Below are 18359 nucleotides of genomic sequence, written 5' to 3'. Positions count from 1 at the left end.
AGAAAGAGATTGTAAAGGTGTTTGAGACAGTTTGGAGAAGAATTGACAGGCAGGGAAGTGAGACCGGAGATAGGCAAGGAAAATAAGGCAAGGGAGCCATGAAGCTTTGATTCTGGAACAGCGAAGAAAGGACTGTATTGAAACTAGAGATTTCCGAATGCGGAATGAAGCATGATGGGGAAAGAGAAGAACATTTGAGGTTGTAGACCTAGCAGATAGGAGACACGGTGGACATGTCCATACATAGGAAAAAGTTGGAAGTGAGGGTAGTTTGAGATGGGAAAATTTGATACATGTCTCATCAAGGTAGTAGTTGATAAACTGTAAGTCTATTCTCTCTAGATTTTATTGCATTATTGAAAAAGTTTAAAGAAGAAAAAAAGATGTAGGACTAAGGTAAGTACAACAGGAAGTAATTAGAAAAGAAGGTGAAATAATTAGAAAATAAGGTAAAAGAATAGGAAACAGAAGATGTTAAGAAACAAATGAAAAGAGGAAATCAGGGATTTGGTCATATGAGAAACAATTCATATGGTTTCAAGAAGTGTGGATTTTCCTTTTGAAGATGGAATTCATCAGCTAACCAGATGAAGAATGATATTAATAGAGGACACAAAATTTTGTCTTATTTTCAGTTTAAAAAAAAAAAAATGAAATAATGGAAGTAACAATCTGGGTAAAATATGTGTTTGTCCGTATTTTCTTACAAGGGCTCATGCTAATGAAAAATTAACACTGTTGTTCAGAACATTTTTTCACATCTGGCAAAATGGCAAGTAGATTCCTGCCGGTTTAAAAAAGAACGTGTATTGGGGTGGCTGGAAGTAGGGACATAGGAGTCACTGCTCCTTTCTTCTGCTCTTGGCTTTACTATAAAACTGCTATCGGAAAATTGTGCAAATCACAATTTTTAGTTCAAGTTTTCTCATCTGTAAAGTAGAGATAACAATACCTACCTACCTCACAGGAACGTTGTGAGGTTTAATTAATGTTTGTTAAGCTCTTCAGTGTTTTTGGATGAAAGTAGATAAATGAAACCTCTCGTTAATAATGGGAAAACACCAGGCAGAAGATGTAGTACGATTTCAAGGTTGGAGGGAGGAGTTGGAACAGTTACATTTTGTTGTTTAAAGCATATTTAAACAAAACAATTGAAAATGTTTGGTTAGAAGTTATATAATTATTAGGTTTATTTATCAGATCCAGTCCTTTTCTTACAGTTAGCTTGTAATTTGAACATGTACATAGACTAGTGTTTTTCATCTTAAGATAGTTTAGAACTCCTTTGACTTTGAAAAGTTGAATAATTTTTCTACATTCCCTTTCTGCCTCCATTGTAAGATGAATTCTTTGTGGTCTACCTACATATACAAAACCAAACCAAGTATTTCTCTGTCGTCAGCCCTTCCAGAAACCTTGACACAGAGTTTGAAGTGCTGTATTTAGAGGTCGTAGACTTTGGAATAACAAGTCAGCAAGCAACAATAATAGTAAAAAATACATGAAATTCTGTGTATGTATGAATATGTGTCTACAGTATAATTTAAGCAACCCAGTAATATGGTCAGGAGAAAAATTTTGACAGAAGTCATCGAGTGAACTAGTGGTGAGTGATAAGAAAATCAGTGGGGGGATTAGCCTCGCTAAACCTTGTTTCTGAAGCTTTTTTCGTATTCAAATAGGAAATAGTCAAAATAACCTTTCTAGTTACAGTCAAAGGAAATGCTGTGTGTATTCACCAGCATGTTTCTTAGCATCGACTGTGCCTGTAGAGGCAAACTTTACAAACGTTAGTGGTGTGTCAGCAACATCACAGGTGTCATTATAAATGTCAGCAGTGTGTAAGTGGTATTTGTAAGTAAGCACAAACATGTGAAATGGTCTATGTTTGTTAGTCAACCATTACGCACCTTCAGTATGCCGAAGCCTAGTGCTTGGTTGAGTAGCTCATGTGAGTTGAATGTACACTAAATATCAAGTGGTGTTACACTGCTTGAAAAGAAAAAGAGCTTTAAAGAAAAAAGCAGACTTTTTTCCTAAGTCATTCTGTTAATGCCCAAGAAAATGCTTCCACGAGTGTTAAGAAACCAGCTGTCTATAGACTCTAGGAAAAAGCATTTATGGATCTCTCTTGTCCATACCCATTCAGAGCTTCAGCGGGAAGGCAGAGTGCTGCAGCTCTGAAGAGTAGCTTGAATCAGCTTGCATGAATATTGCCCTCTCCAAGGATATTGGCATGCAAAACAGATTTTGTTCGTCTTAGCACATTTTGAATGCACCTCACAAATGGTTCATAACCACTTTGAAAAGAACAGAGTTTGGATTAGGTTCTCTTCAGCGGAAGCTAACGCGTGATCGATGTAGATAGGTGGGAATAATTCCTTTTCTCTAAGCAGTACCAAACAAATGCTTTATTTGGGGTACCCTGCATTGTTTTCCACTGCATAATTCAATAGAGGCAACTTAATCTGTGCAAGCACAGGGGCAAGCTGTTGTCATGCTAAACATCCAACTTTCCCCCCACCCTCCACCCCCCCTTCCCCTCTCTTTCAATTATATTTTAATTATATCCCCAATATTCAAATTGGGAGAGTGAAGTGTCTTCCAGAGCTATTTCTGCTTTAAATGTGGGACTAAACCAGTTTCATATAGCACCTTCAAGTATCTACAACTAACTGATCTTTGTGGGACCAGCCTCTGCGTAAACAGTGATGGGAAGATTGGATCTGAAAAGATTCCGAAAGATCTGAATCGTTTACTCTGTAATAAGACTCATGTAACACCTCTCTTGGATTCGGATCCATTTTATGAAAGTGATTTTTTTAAAAACCTCAACATAAGTAGATAACTGAAGAGATGTTTAACGTTATCTCTGTAAGCAAAGCACTTGTTTGCCTGTTTTTTCTAAAAATAGCCAAGTACAGTGGTGTCCAGAGCCACCACCGCAGCACAGCAAAAATGCAGCGTCTTTATTTTCTGCTGTGACTGAGTAAGGATGCACTAACTTCCCTGGATCATAGAGTAACTTCCAATATACTACCAATAAAATTCACTTAGCTAAAGCAAACTTTTGGGGTCTAAGTTTTCTTTGCTCGAATCTTTGCAGACTTCTAAGACTTTGTTGCTCAGCAGAGTGTATTTGTTACATTGACTGGAAGAAGGTGCAGCTCTTAAGGGCAGAAGTTTATGAAGGTGAAAATGGTTCGCAATTTCCCTTTTGTCAGCTGGAAGGCAACGCTAAAACTTCTTTAAAACTACCTGCATTCACTGGAATTCTAGCAAAGACTAAGAAACAGTTAAAAATTGCATTTTTTTATATTTTCAATTTTTAAGTTCTAATTTATATAAATGATTCTACTTCACCTCAACAGTTTCTGTTGTGTGGCTTGGTTAATAGGCAAGAAGTTTTCCTAGTCCTAATGGTTGGTGTGTTTGGGTCGAAAGCCTTCACAGCAAAAGGGTTCACGGCTTTCATCTAGAGCAACAGCGAACGCTGCAGATGTTGCAGGAGCACTGGCAAGTCAGCGTTATTTCTGATGAGCAGTTGCTAAGACTGTGTTGAGACCTGATGGGTACCTGGTGTGTGTTCTCAATGTCTTAAGCGCCACAATTGACTATCCTTTGTATATGGAAAAAAACATAGTGAAAAATAACATCAAAGGTTTTAGCTGTAGCATTGCTTTGAGTCCAATTGCATGTGGAAGACTCTCCGAGATAAGCACTGCCTTTATTTTAGAGGTATTTCCAAGCTGTCCGTATGCTGTAGTTCTTCAGGCCTCCATGAGCTGCTTATGGCTGCTGTGAATGCTTAACTGATGGTATTGCCAAGAATTTCCCAATGACCAGAATAACTGCGTGACCCTGAAATCTTTAGTATGAGTCAGAACAGATCTTTAACTTGCTGGTGAAACTTGTGATCTTTGTGACTTTGAAATGAAGAAGTGGGAATATTAAGCACAGACCTTGCATGTAAAAGGTTTCTCGTGTTGGCTTGTAATGGTATGTCTGGCATTTCATCGTATCAGCGATGTCAGTAAGAGCACCTACTAATAGCCAGCTAAACTTTAGTTAGCATTTTCCAGTAATGACCTTAAAATAGTTTCTTCAGCTCTGAGCTCTGCAGTGAAGATGTTTTTCTCTGCACCCCAGTAGTTATGGCCGTTATAAACCATACTTAATGTTCCTAACTTTGTACCAGTTTGCAGGAGGAGCATGCTAGGTTCTGCAGGTTCTCCGGTGGTTCAAGTTGAAGTAGCTGATGAGCGACAGCATCATTTCACTTTTGTTGAACAGGATGTTTGATTTTGATAAGGGCTTTCAGATTTTAGGAGGAAAGTTTTATGAGCATGGCCAGTTGACTCAGGCAGGGTAAATGCTTTTCAGACTTTTTTTAGATAGGCGGAGAAGTGATTCTCAAGTGACACTAAAGCTGCAGTCTTAAGTGAGTTTTACTAATATTTTCATGATTTATAATGAACTAAAATAAAAAACCCAACTGTTTTAAACTCTTTTCATTAGAGACAACGCAGATCATGTGCTATAGCCAGATTTTGTTGCGTGCAACAAAAGCAAAGTTTTGAAGGCACAGGCTTTCTGATAATCTTCAAGGAAAAAATTTACATCATCTTGTCCTCTGTGCGTGTCCTTGCCTTGCTGTTATCTGTGGCAGTGCTAAAAAGGGCCATGCTCATCTCATGTCTGTTAGGGTCTCCCCCAGACATTAATATTTATTCTTTTTGCAGTATCTGTTTTTAAAGCATCAGCTCAGAACCTAAACTTGTTTACAAAATAACCAAAATAGCCTTCCAAAACAGATTGTTTTGAAATGCTTGTATATCGCTTTTATTCATGAAAAAAAATTCCTGAAATGCTCACCATTTCAATTGACAGATGATAACAGACATCTTTATTTAACTCATGTCAGTATTTTTCAGCTTTCTGCGATGTGTGTATCCATAGCTACTTCCCGGTGGAGGAGGTAGACCCCCTTAACTTACTCCTACTTGCAAAGTAAAATAAAACGTATGAATATGCTTTTCTTCACCGCTTTAAGCAAATCCTTGGAAGTATTTTGCAGGCTCTGCAGACAACAGAATGGAGACGAGTGACTTAAGTCATTAAATTTGCTATTCTTGGGTCAGCAGAGATGTTGGGGAACACTTGCAGTGCGATGTCAGAAAGTGCGTTGGCTGGACTCCGGAGCCTTTAATATTGCTATAGCCCTTTCCGAGGGCTTAGTCAAAACTTTATAGGGAAATTATTTACAGGAAATATGATGCTGCACCACTAAATCAAATCGGCAACTCTCATTGCGCCAGATTTATAAATTGATGTGGATAATGTACCTTCTGTATGTCCAGTTGGAAATAGGATGTAAATATTATTAAAATGGAAAAATGTTTAGCACTGTATGAAGTCCTCATTCAGTGTTGTGTGATGTTTATTGTTGAATCTGAGAGCTTTTGAGTGGTTTCTGAAAGAGATAACGTGATGCCTACTGGACAGGAGTTAATGAGATGTATTTCTGTTCTCATAGATTCATAGTATGAAGCATTGGTTCAGCTCTCTCCTGAGAAGACAAGAGTTGGGCAAGTGGAAGACCAAAAATTATTTCGTCTGTTGAATTCTAGTACCTAATAGTTAAAATAAAGGACTCTTTTGTGCAGGTAACTTTGCAACCTTGAAGTTACTTTATGAATCACAAGAATGTCATACCCAAACTGCTGTAGGGATCTAATACTTTAATGTTGCTTCTTATAAACAAACGAAAACCTGATGATTTATTCTCTTTGCTTGGTGAAGGGTTTCGTAGCTTGGCAAAATCCTCATGATTATCATTTTACCTGATGATTTAGGTAAATCATGATGATTTTATCATGATCAAGTAAAACCTGATGATTTTAGGGAAGTGATCGTGCCCCTGTACTCGGCACTGGTGAGGCCGCACCTCGAATACTGTGTTCAGTTTTGGGCCCCTCACTACAAGAAGGACGTTGAGGTGCTGGAGCGTGTCCAGAGAAGGGCAACGAGGCTGGTGAGGGGTCTGGAGAACAAGTGTTATGAGGAGCGGCTGAGGGAACTGGGGTTGTTTAGCCTGGAGAAGAGGAGGCTGAGGGGAGACCTCATCGCTCTCTACAACTCCCTGAAAGGAGGTTGTAGCGAGGTGGGTGTCGGTCTCTTCTCCCAAGTAACAAGCGATAGGACGAGAGGAAACGGCCTCAAGTTGCGGCAGGGGAGGTTTAGATTGGGCGTGAGGAAAAATGTCTTTACTGAAAGAGTGGTGAAACATTGGAACAGGCTGCCCAGGGAAGTGGTGGAGTCCCCATCCCTGGAGGTATTTAAAAGACGAGTAGATGAGGCACTTAGGGACATGGTTTAGTGGACATGGTGGTGTTGGGTTAATGGTTGGACTCGATGATCTTAGAGGTCTTTTCCAACCTCAGTGATTCTATGATTTATTCTCTTTGCTTGGTGAAGGGTTTCGTAGCTTGGCAAAATCCTCATGATTATCATTTTAAATTGCTTGTGTTGCGGGTGTTTAGGTGAATAACATGGCAGAAATATTTGGAACCCCTTTGGAAGTCCATTTTACATCATGATTGAATTTCATTTTGAAGTGACCTTGCCAGCATGTGTTGTGAAGTTCACATATCTGTCCCTCGGTAATGCTCCTCCGTGTGGGACTCCTCCCCGATTTCACAGTTGAATTCGATTTGACAGTAGATCTCATCCCATCCTTTTTGTTGACTCAAGGTGTGACTGAAGATGCAGATCCTTTCATCACATATTCAAATGGATAGTTTCTGACTGTAAAATAAATCTGGCTTGTGCCCACTCAAAAGTTGCTGCCAAACATCTCAGGCTACCAAGCCTAATGCTTAAGTTAATGTTTAAATTAACTCTTGCAATTCCAGCTTTTGTACAAGAGGAGTGTTTTAAGTGCTAAATCCCAAATTTCCGTGATACAAGAACGATTTGCTATTTATCATTGAAGGTTTTACTACTATAAATTTGCCATAGAAAACAAACTGACTTTTTGATGTAGGGTGATTATATTATCTCACAGAGCAATTAATGATGGCTTCTAACACGTGTTTTGTCTTTTAATCAATTAACTGATAAGAACTATAGACTAAGTCTTTCAAATAAAATTAGTTAAAATATTTACAAGTCATATTTGCAGGTGTGTATATGTATGTTCTTAAACTGGCTATGAATGCAAGTTGTAATGCTTACCTTTCTATACAGAAACTGGTCTGAAGCCCAGAATGCGTGGAACACAATTCTCATCATATTCCTAATAAATCGGAGGAATTTAAAAATGCCAGCCCATTATTACAAGACTGGTGCTTTTTCTATAATAGGGAACTGGCAACTAATATGTCTCCTGTCAAGTTTAAAAATAGCGCTACATCTCCCATTACCACACCTATTAGTTCCCTATCCACTCGGAGATATTCTAAATCAAGTATCGTTCATCTATTTAAACCTAACGTAAGCCTTCAAGATCATCAATATTATCAAATTTATAGTAATAGGTACAGTACTGCAAAGGATGAGTCTTGTAAACTGTCTTGAGCCTTCAAGCACTGTAAACACAGTCCAAATAAGCTGGATAAAACCAACATACCATTAAACAACATTAGCAGTCTCTGTTGAAGTGAGTTATCATTATTCCAGGCTTTTGAATTACATGGCAAATGGGAGCTTATAATTAACTGTTAAATCAGAATAACTAATTTTCTATCAAATACAAATGCTAACCTTGCATTTTCAGGTTATACTCTCATATTAGATCTGTACTAAGTTGTTTTTTTTTTTTTTTCCCCCAAAAAAATCCTGTTACTGGCTGAAGAGCTACCCAAAATGATGTTAGAACTCTTTGTGAAGATAATTGATTGTTTAATATCTACTGCTCTGCGGCATACTCATGTCGACTTCTGTAAATCTATTGGGACCATTAAAGGAAGGAAGCAGAGGAACAAACTCTGTGGAAGAGTAATCCAGTTTGCTGGCGATGGGTAGTCATGGTTGTAGTCATTTCCCTGGCACAGCATGGCCCCTGGTTCTCCATCACGCTTTGTCTTTTCCCCTTCTCTTTTGGCTTAGAAATCAAGAAAACTTTCTCCTAATTAAATATGAAAAATACTTACTTTGCCTTTGTTAGTCTGAACTCAGAGAAAGAGTTTACAGGCTATTTATTTTCCCTGATACCTCATTCTGAGTAGTACTTAGTCCCATGTATACTGCTTAGGAGGTCAATTAGAGACATGCAAACCGAGTTGTGTGTTGTAATTGCAGTTCATGATGCACTGGGAATCAGATCAGTCAGTGATATTTCCCTGAAAACGTCTTTTGAGCCCTGTGCTCCAAAGGGGGATGTATGCTTCCCCACCGAGGTAGGGTGGCTGTATGTGGTTTTGAGTTAACAATAAATGTGATACACGTTTGTTTTTTTTTCCACTGGAAAAAAAATAAATTGCAATAATTTACTTTATTCAATATAGATTAAGAACTTCAAAGATGTTGATTGAGGATGGCTAGAAGTATAGATGCAAAGTGTTTACGACAATCTTAGACTGTCAGGAAAGAAGGTGAAAAGAAGAGTCTAAGGATTAAATGTTTCTGCTTTTCTGTAGCTGAAAAAAACAAATTTAATTTACAGCAAGAAATTATGAAGGCCATTACTGCCTTTGCATAGATAAAATAATAAAACAATTTAAATACTGAGTTTTAAAATGCACACTCTGCATATGCATTAACAACTTCTTCATAAGGATTTATAGCAATATTGTTTACTTAGCATGCAGAGGATAATGCGCAGATTTTACAGCATGTTACTTTCTAAATATGTAAACTCCAAAAGGAGCCATTACAGTCTCTTGTGTCAGGGTGTCTCTGGATTAATAGCCGTGGGACATCTTTAAACTGTAACTTTCAATTCCTGCTGTTGCATTTCAGGGTTGAAAGCACAGATGTAAGAACCGATCCCGGCGATCCTCGCAGTTTGCTTTTTAGTTAAGATCAAAACAATTTGTTTAAAATTCTATTGTTTGCAATTCTAATTGCGTCATCTCAAGCGCTGCTGTGCTTCTCATCTATATGGGATGCACGCCTGCCCCACGCTCTGATGTGTGAGCATTTTGAGGAATGTAATGCTGAGAATGAGGAGAAAAATTAATAATTGCGTATTTTAAAGCGTATTACAAGCAGCTGATTTTTCAATATATGTGTATTAACGGTAATCTTAAAATAGTCCATAGGAGAATGACTTAGCAGTCCTTTAAGCAAGTACTTCAAGTAAGTATCATCAATAAGTCTTACACTAAAGGGGTTTTGAGGCAGAGTTCCCAGATGGGGGAATCCTTACCTGAGACCGCTGGGACTCCTGCCATTTTCTCCCATTCACTCTATTTTTATTTCTGGCTGGGAATTGATTGTCAATGTAACGAAGACAGTCTTCACAAATGTATATGTGGATAATAAGCAAAGTGAAATTAAATGTCGTATTTTAGTGTTTAGTGAAGTAAAACTAGGTGGTGCAATCCATACAGGTTTCAGTGTAGACAGCGTTCAGCATCCTTGGTGCCTGCAGGTAATACTAGTTTTTGGCATTCTGTAGGTGTTTGCAACTCTTAGGTTGTGTGGATGGGGCAGACTGTGGTTTATGGGTGTCACCAGTAAATTAATACTAGTGCTGATGCAGACGTCCAAATAAAGGTGAACAATTTTGGTTTACCGCATTCTCAAAAGAGGTAGAGAATTTCTTGCTTTTTCCAGTTGATTTATATAAAAGATAAATTGAGTGGCATTCTCGCTTTGTGCACTTACACAGTTTAGTAATGACAAACCTTAGAGCCGGTACTTTTGGGTGATCTAAATACGAGTTAAATTTTGGTCAAACATTAAAATGCGATTGTGTTTAAGGTACAGCTCTGGGGTTTCGGTGAGTCATTGTCATGAGTGGGAGGGTAACGCAGGCTCTTTCAATCTGTGTGTGTGTGTGTGTGTATACGCCGCATCCACACTTTGGGTGGGTGCGTGTTGTGGGGCTGGGAGGGAGAAGAGGCAGAGGAGGAAAGGTAAAGACCCTGTAATAGTCCTTCGGAAAATCCCATTTTATCGGAACGTGGAACATGAAGGGGTTTTGCCTGTATTAGGTATTACAGTGCGTTTACCTGAAATCATCAAAGGTTATAAGTGTGTTTATGTCCACAGTGCATACCTGGCGGGTTTTGTAGTCGGTTGAGTTATAAGATTCTGAACCACGTGTGCTCTGGATACGGTGGTGGAATAAATTTCTCATACGTGTGGGACTGTGACCGTTAAAACAATCATTACTGAAACCATATACCTTATTTCCTGTAACTAATAGCAGCTCTCTACCTATGGAATATATTAACAATTATCCCTTTGGTTTTGGATTGTTGCTCAACTATTTTGTTGGACAGATATTTAAACATGATCTATAATTTGTGTTGTCTGAATACATCAATGAACGGAGCTAATTAAGGCTTTCTGATGCGAGCTATGCTGATGTTTGTGAAACCACACTTCTGTTTATAAGACAGAGTGAATATGTGTTCTTTAACAAATGATGGAAAATGATGAGTTTTCTCTACCTAGGTTGGTTAATGAAAATACTTTAGTTGGTGTTCACCTAGAGTTTAAAAAGAAGCCATGGTTTCTGTGGCTAGTTGAACAGTTAATTCTTCCGTGCCGTTAAGAAAATATTTATTTATTACTCTGTATAGTGCTCAGAATTTCTTTTAAAGGAAAATTATTGGGTCAAACAGCAGTGGCCCATTTAGGGACTCCATCACTTTCTATTTTTCTGCAAGATGCTCGCCGTGCGGTAGAGCTGAAGCAAATGATCAAAGTCCTGGATGAATGTCGCTGTGAGATGCTGGGCTTTGAGACAGCACCTAATTGCCTACCTAAATTTCTCAGTAGTTTAATATACCTCTGTATTAGTCATGTCATTTTTCACACTCTTACCACTTGGGAGGATTTTCTTATTTCGGATAGTTTCTTATTAATATATATCCTGAAGAATGTGCTGCTACGTTTGGTATAGGCAGAGCAGCAAATTTTCAAAGCAGAGAGTGCTGCAGCCCTGCGGATGGGGTTGAGCTGCTAGAGGAACACCCAGGATTGCTGGCTCCAGAGAGGAAGCACTGTAATGAGAAAGGGGAAGCAGTTCTGTTTTTCTAATATTTGTTGTTTTCTTTGAAATGGGGAAAAGAATACCTGGAGTGATTTATATTTAATTGAGGATTGCATTCCATCAGATACGGTGAATGTTCTCAGGCCATTTATCAGCTGTGTCTTTTCGAGACCTCTGAGGAGTATATGGTACATATTTACCTTAACTTGGCTAGGTCAAGGGAAATAAAGCAAAAATAATAGATGTTATTTTTGTATGTGAACAAAACTGGAAGTCATGTGGGTGAAATATGAGGTAAACGACTGTGTTCTACCTCCTCTGTGCCTTTTTAAATACAAGAAATTATTAGTTATATATAATATAATTTCCTTTGCATTATCAGTGTATCTTTTTAAAACAGAAGATTTATTGGCTTTTTCATTGTTCCAGCTTAGTCAATCCCTGAAGTCAACGTGACATATATTGTGCTGCCATTATTCTTTAGTAGTTTCATATATAAGTAGCATCTCATAAAAAACAAAACTAGAACAAAACATGCCATAGTTGCCCCTTATGTAGCATTTTTTCTAAATCGAATTTGATGTATATTGCTGGTAATGTATGAAGTTAATACGACACTAGAATCCTACAAGCGCTAGTGAGGATTTTGGTGAGCAGTACCTAAATTTTGGGGGAGCGAGAGTTTTGTAAGAAAGCCTTTGAGCTTCAGATCGTCTCTGAAAAATGTGTCGCTGCTGGTTTTCACCCGCGTGTGCTGCTGCCGTGGGGTCTACAAGTGTTACTGCGAAGAATTAGGCAGCAAGAACCATCTAACACCCACTCCACGATGCATCCACAATTTCAACCCAGTTTCCCAATGTAAATAGCCAAAGGGAGTTTTATTGTATGGCAATATTTGTGTAATATTTGCATAACGCGTTTTTATTAGCAGATCTAAAGGTAGGATAAAGGCAGAATAACCTAAATGTCAGGATCTTTAAGCAAGAAGGAAGCCTGAGAACTGAAAAAGTCTCTTACCGTCAGCACGTACAGTCATTCTCTGTCCCCATAAGGGATGTACAGTGAAAACTGTTGCAAAATAAAACCAAAGAGCACATTGTCAATTCAGCTAAACCTAGCGATAAAACTGGTTTCAGAACTAGTCTGATGAAGTGCAATTTGATCAGATATTTCATGAACGAATTACTTTATTACTGATACCGCTAATGATTTGTAAATTAACTGCAACTCATTCTCCCTGAGTGACTGCCTCAGTGGCATTTACCAACTTTTCACATACCCCTTTTTTTAGGGGCTGAATTTGCAAAACGCTTCCCTCTAGTCCTTTGAGTTAAATTTTCGGCGACATTTGATGACAAGCGTAGCATGATTAATTACAAATTGTTCTTTAGGTGAATAGTGCATATTCTAAAACACAGCTTGTGTTTTTATAGCAGTTATTACCCTGCAGGCTCCAAAAGGGCTTTGGAGTAGAGAATATGATTTCGGTTACATCATTGTAAATTCAGAAAACGTCAGTGATCTCAAAAGTGTGATTTTTGAAATTAGGTCAGTGGAAAAGAGATCAGAATCTGCTTTGCTACCTGAAAAGAAGCAAGCTCCGAAATGGAGTGAAGTCTCTGCTTCCAGAAGGCTATCATTTTTCTTTTGAAAGGGACATATTTGTCCCAAAAAATAATTTATTTGAAACAATAGGGGTGAGTGAATAATAGAGCAAATTATAACCTGAATCCAGGCTGGATTATGGCAAGAAGGTCAGAGCATGGAATACTTTTTCTCTTGCTGATCTGTAATGACCCAGGAGATCTACGTTGCCGTTTCAGCTTGCACCATGATGGGCCAATGACTTGAAGCTATCTAGAGCTTTCTTATAGTTTGTCTTCCAATTAAATTTCTTAAGTGTTTGGATTTTTGTTGCTGGCTAGTTGATCTTTTGATAGCTACAATGCACTTGTAAGGTGGGGGTTTTTTTTGTTTTGTTTTCTACCCTCTCATTACAGAGTATATAATTTTTTTTTTTATCCTGAACTTGAATTTAAATTTCAAGGTTGAGGTGATGATTGAGATTTTCTGGAGAGTATGTATTTCTCTGTTGAATTCTCACTTCTTGTCACCAGAGGCTTTGAGAAGATAAGGATTACAGTCTGAAACCACTAGAAATTACGGGTCAGGAAATGAATGTACGGTTTTGCAATATACAGTATCAAACACGAAACCCGAGCAAATTAGTTTAACGGAGAGTCCTTCCTTGTTACAGGGTGCGTTGAGAAGGAAACCATCGGAGAGGCAGTCATGGATGGTGAATACCTTTCAGGGTTTTGTTTTCAGCTTTTGTATGTGATGGTTTTGCTTGAAGCATCTGAAAAGCAGCTTTTCAGTACATGAGCCTGAGACTCATGAAAGAGGTGAGCAATAGTCACAGGGTTTTCATCTTTCCTTTCACTTTGGGCAGCACGTTTTGCATCCTGTTTGTGAGCAGCTCACTGGCTTTCGCATCTGAGAGCTTCCTTAAGCCTGCGATACTGTTCTCTTCCAGCCATTTTGGAGTACTCAAAAAAAAAAAAAAAAAAAAAAACCCAAAAAAAAAAAAACCAACATGGTTTACATCTCCTCTAGGGTCGGAGTGTGTTGCTCGGGTGGTGATCCCAGCTCCCAGTGATGCAGGAGAGAGTCCCGGGGAGATGCTCAGACTGCATCTCCCCAGACTGCTCTCTGGCTTTAAGTCACTTACCCAAATCGCCGCTCTTTGAAACTGTTGGGGCTGAAGTGTGTTTGAATTGTTCTTTAGCTTTATCTACCGCCAGGAAAAGGGAGAAACTTGTGTAAAAATGAATAAACTACATTATATGGACATATTCCCTAACGTATGGAAGAATGATGTACCTAAGAGTGTGTAAAGTAAAGCTGCTTTTAAATACTTGATTGAAAACAAAATAAGAAATTCAAAATACTGTTGGGGTTTTTTTCTTGAGGTCTTGCACATTTTGATCCATTTAAAAATTAGAAATGGTATCTTTTAATGGTTAAAACTAAAGGGTGTGATAATTTTGTCATATAATTGTTAAGTAGCCTTTTCTGAAGTAAACTCATTAATATAATATGAAGGATTAATTTCATGGGAAAAATGAAGACACTGTAAAGCCTTGCAATATGTTTCTGCTTTTTCCAATATCCTTTTCTTAAATAAAACAAGGTGTATTTCTAAAGTAAAATATTTCTCTATTGTCATTTTCAGAATCCAAACGGACCTGAAGTACTTGGAAAATGAGTGTTCTTCTCATTGAAGCCTTTTATGGTGGTTCCCACAAACAGCTGATGGATCTTCTCCAGGAAGAGCTACAAGAAGACTGTGTCCTCTGTACGCTCCCTGCCAAGAAGTGGCATTGGAAAGCACGGACTGCTGCTCTTTATTTCATGCAAACAGTGCCAACAAGTACTAATTACAGGTAACCCAGGAATTGAGTAATTTCACAGCTCAAATTACAGAGAGGCCTTCAACCAGGTCTCTTGAGCTGAATCTTCAGCTATGTGCACGCAAGCATATATGCGCAAGCAAACGGAGACTTGCAGTGGACAATACAAGTTTTTCTTCTTGCATTGACTTCTTGGGCTATAAATATGGGAAATTACTGCCATGTTTTAGAGTTTCTTAGACTACTTTGTCCTGCATCGCTAGTCCTTGAAAGTCTCTAAGAGTGCAAGTGTATGGATACCTGTTTGTGTATAGATGTATATGTACGTCTTAATTTTAAAATTATCAAGTGAATTCAGTAACACTGAAAGGTTTAAACTGCGCTTCACAGATTGCCAAAGATGGCACAGATGTGAATGCTTCAAGCTTCCTCCCTTGTGCTCCGATGTATCTATTAGCAACTGATTTATCAGAGTATACTACTCGGGCTGACCTGGAGGATTAAGGGAGCAGTTTTATCTTAATGACGGTTCAGTTCTGTAATGTGCCAGCAACTGTGGATGTCAATTATGCATTTATGTAAGTGGCAAATTTCTATCAGCTAGAACCTGGACTGATAAAAGCAGACGATTTAGGTCAACAGATAGCTATCAGGTAGTGAGAATCAGTCACTACAGAACTAAGCTGTCTTTAAGCCCAGCGATTTTGCTTGGCCTACCTGATCAGTTGAGATGTGGTAAGATGATTGTATTGAGCAGTGACATACCGCATGGCACGGTGCATGCTCCGCTCAGGGTGCGCAGCAGAGCGTCACGGCGTGGGTAGTAAATGAGCACTCGGTTGACTTTGCACCTTCATGGAGAGAGACCGTTCATGCACGGGGATGTTTTAGGATGAGCAGCTGCTTTTCAGCCACAGAATGAACTTCAGCAGGACTCTGAGCACACCTAAATGATGCGCTAACTAGTTACAGTTCAGAACTGGGTCTGGTATTTGTTACCAGGAGCAAGTAGACACAATTGGCTGGGGAAAGGAATATGATATTTCAAAAGTAGATCTTGTGCTACGGAAGGCTGCATTTGAACAGTGTTACCCAACACAATGTCTAATCCGTTTTGGAATGCATACTATATAAATGTACACCTTTTCTGTGCCTGCTTCTGGCTTGTATTTAAAATAAGATACCATCCCAAGCCAAATGTTATAATTAATTTTCCTCGGGTTTGTCTTGTGCGAGGCATTTAGCGTTGGTTTCCTATTGCTTTCCTTTTGCAACAGTTTTGTTTTGGAGGAGTGTATATGACAAACTGTTATGTAAATTTGTCTTGTATCGCAACCACATCCTCCAACGCATCGCAATGTTATCTGTGTTCCTTCAAGGTCAGCAGCCCAAGCTGTCCAGCACTAACTGTATTAAACTAATCAGACATCACTCATAGACATGCATTTCATTAGTTTAACTTACAGTTACATTGACCTAAGATAACTTAACTCCAATTTGTCAAGTAACCCACATCTTGGGGGAAAGGGGAGGGAATGACGACCCAACCCCACAAAAAAACCCCAACAACCCAACAAAAAAAACCTCAACCCAGCAGCTTGAAAACTCACTTGAAGTTAATAAACTTGCAATCTGTCATAGACTTATGTGCAAATATAACCTTTGCTGACAGCAAATAGATCTGATCTAACCAATAGAGCATCTTAAAGAGAGGAAAGCTTTTCTTTGCTGTTGCTCTTAGGGTTTGATCAGACAGAATCAAATAGTCAAAGTTCACAAAGATGCGATGTTTAAGAAAGTGTGTGCCTTATCCTCACAGGCAGGATAAAATTTTAGGAACAAGGGCTGATGTGACTGGTGAGAGGAAAACTGATTAGAGGTACCTTCTACTTTACTTGCACATTTTTAATGTTTGTTTTGTAATTGAATGTTTCAAGTGTTTTCTTAAATTGAAAGTCTAAGTGCATCAGACTACAACCTAATGCGGCTGACTACTCTCTCCTATTAGAAAAGACATTGATTAAAATTAACATTGATTCTTGTATTTCTAGCTTGCTAGTAACCATTTAGGATCTGCTTCCCAGGTATTAGTTTGTTAAGACAAAATTCTCATTGGTAACTGGCAAGAGTGTGTGTTTTGAATTACACACTTAAATTTTTCAACCTTCTTGTGAGGTCGTGGGAAATACCAAATTTGCATTATTTATAATATTGACGTTATTGGGAGAATAAAAATTTTCTTTTACGAGCGATTTTCATAAATGTGACATTTCAAAAATACCTTGTTTCTATTTGTGCATTTAATAATACAGAAAGGTCACAAATATTTCGAGTGCAAACACTTTTGGAAATGCAGCTGCATTACTAAATTTTTATTTTCAAACTCTATTTCAAGATGCTGGTATGTATGAGAAATAATACTGACGCTAATAAGTCTGATATTGCTATACATCTATACAGCAGTCGTATACATATGTTTTAAGAGATCTATACTTTTATACGTATAAGCTGATTATGGGAAGGAGGCAGGTTTGTTAGTTTTCAAGTGATGTTCAGTGAGTTAAGGAACAGTCTTAAAAAGTGCTTTCGAAGCAGAGTATGCAGTGCAGACTCATAGATGTTAAATTCAGACGCTCTGCAGTGACCACGAAGTTTATGTGATGAACTTGCAAATGCTCTTAGTGGAGAACAGACATGTACTCCCTTGAGCAAGACTTAAAGCTGAGTTGAATTGCACCTAATGTTACTTTTGTGAACCATGCAGCCGATGTCTTGGTGTGCAATAAAATGATGTTCCCATGCAAAAATGGGATTTACCCAGAGTTGTCACAGGGCGAAAATGTCCTCACCCTTCAAGGGGAACACATGTAGCTATCATGGAAGGTATCGGACACTTAGTATTTTATCTGCAACACTGCAGAGATTTATATTATTTCCCCGATGCAAAGGCTGTTCTGCGTTTCTCTAGAAAAATGTTGCTTTTCTGTTTTCATGGCTTCATTGTGCAGTGTGTCATTAAACCAGCTCACGTCTTCATTCATCTCCTTAAAGGAGGACAGAAGCCCTGATGAATGGGGAAGATCAGGCACGCAGCGTGTCCCTCCAACTTGGAAGGCTATAAGGAGAGTTTTTAAAGGTGGCTTACTTGGCAAGCAAACTTGAAACGGTCTAATATATTGATGTGCAGCAGCCACAGAACTGAGCGTTTTTAAGAGCTTTCTTAATTGCTTTACAGAGACTCACATGATTTTTCCTTAATTGGAAAGAAGGTGTCTGTTTGGACATTGCATTAGTACAAGGAGTTTCATCCTTGTGGTGGCAATTTACAAACCACAGCATTTGAAACGTACTCAAAAAGGGCAGAATTACCGTCTGCTTTCTCTAGACAAGTTTTTCAACAATTACAGAGTTTTGTTAGTGGTTGATGGAATAACATCATCTTCATTCCGTAAATTAGGAAGGTCCAGCAGAGAGACGTGACCTCCTCAGGCTGCTGGCAGTCTGCAGAGCTGCTGCGTTGTCTGCTTTGTCTCCCAACTCGCTTCAGACAGCTTAAACTCTTTTGATAAATGTAGATGTCTGATCTCGTCTAAAGTTGTTTTCCATAGCACACAGTCAGTATTCAGTAATTCTAGAAAGCACGTAACAAAAAAAGAATTTTTTTAGCCCTTTTTTTCTTTCTTCTTAATTCAAGGAGAGTTCTCAAATTTGAAAATACTGTTGCAGAATTTAATGAAAAAAAAAAAAAGATTGCTTTTCTTTTTTCTGTAATTCTATTC

General features: G+C 38.4%; 1 protein-coding gene across 10 annotated transcripts in view; it reads left to right on the top strand.

Moving 5' to 3' along the window:
• Nucleotides 1–18359, top strand: part of QTMAN (queuosine-tRNA mannosyltransferase) — a 189950-nt gene that overhangs the window by 47935 nt on the left and 123656 nt on the right. For 8 of the 10 annotated variants that reach the window (XM_076343125.1, XM_076343129.1, XM_076343131.1 and 5 more), the window contains exon 2: nucleotides 14403–14613. The exons of 1 other annotated variant lie outside the window; for it this stretch is intronic. In XM_076343125.1, the coding sequence (XP_076199240.1) occupies nucleotides 14432–14613 (182 nt within the window). In that variant the 5' untranslated portion in view covers nucleotides 14403–14431. Of the gene's footprint in view, nucleotides 1–13426; nucleotides 13573–14402; nucleotides 14614–18359 lie in introns of those variants that run through there. One more of the 10 variants, XM_076343123.1, reaches the window with a different exon arrangement.

Source organism: Aptenodytes patagonicus, chromosome 6, assembly GCF_965638725.1.
Source record: "Aptenodytes patagonicus chromosome 6, bAptPat1.pri.cur, whole genome shotgun sequence".
NCBI classification, from domain to species: Eukaryota; Metazoa; Chordata; class Aves; order Sphenisciformes; family Spheniscidae; genus Aptenodytes; species Aptenodytes patagonicus.
Note: the sequence above shows the minus strand (reverse complement) of the source record. Positions and strands in the feature narration are given on the sequence as shown.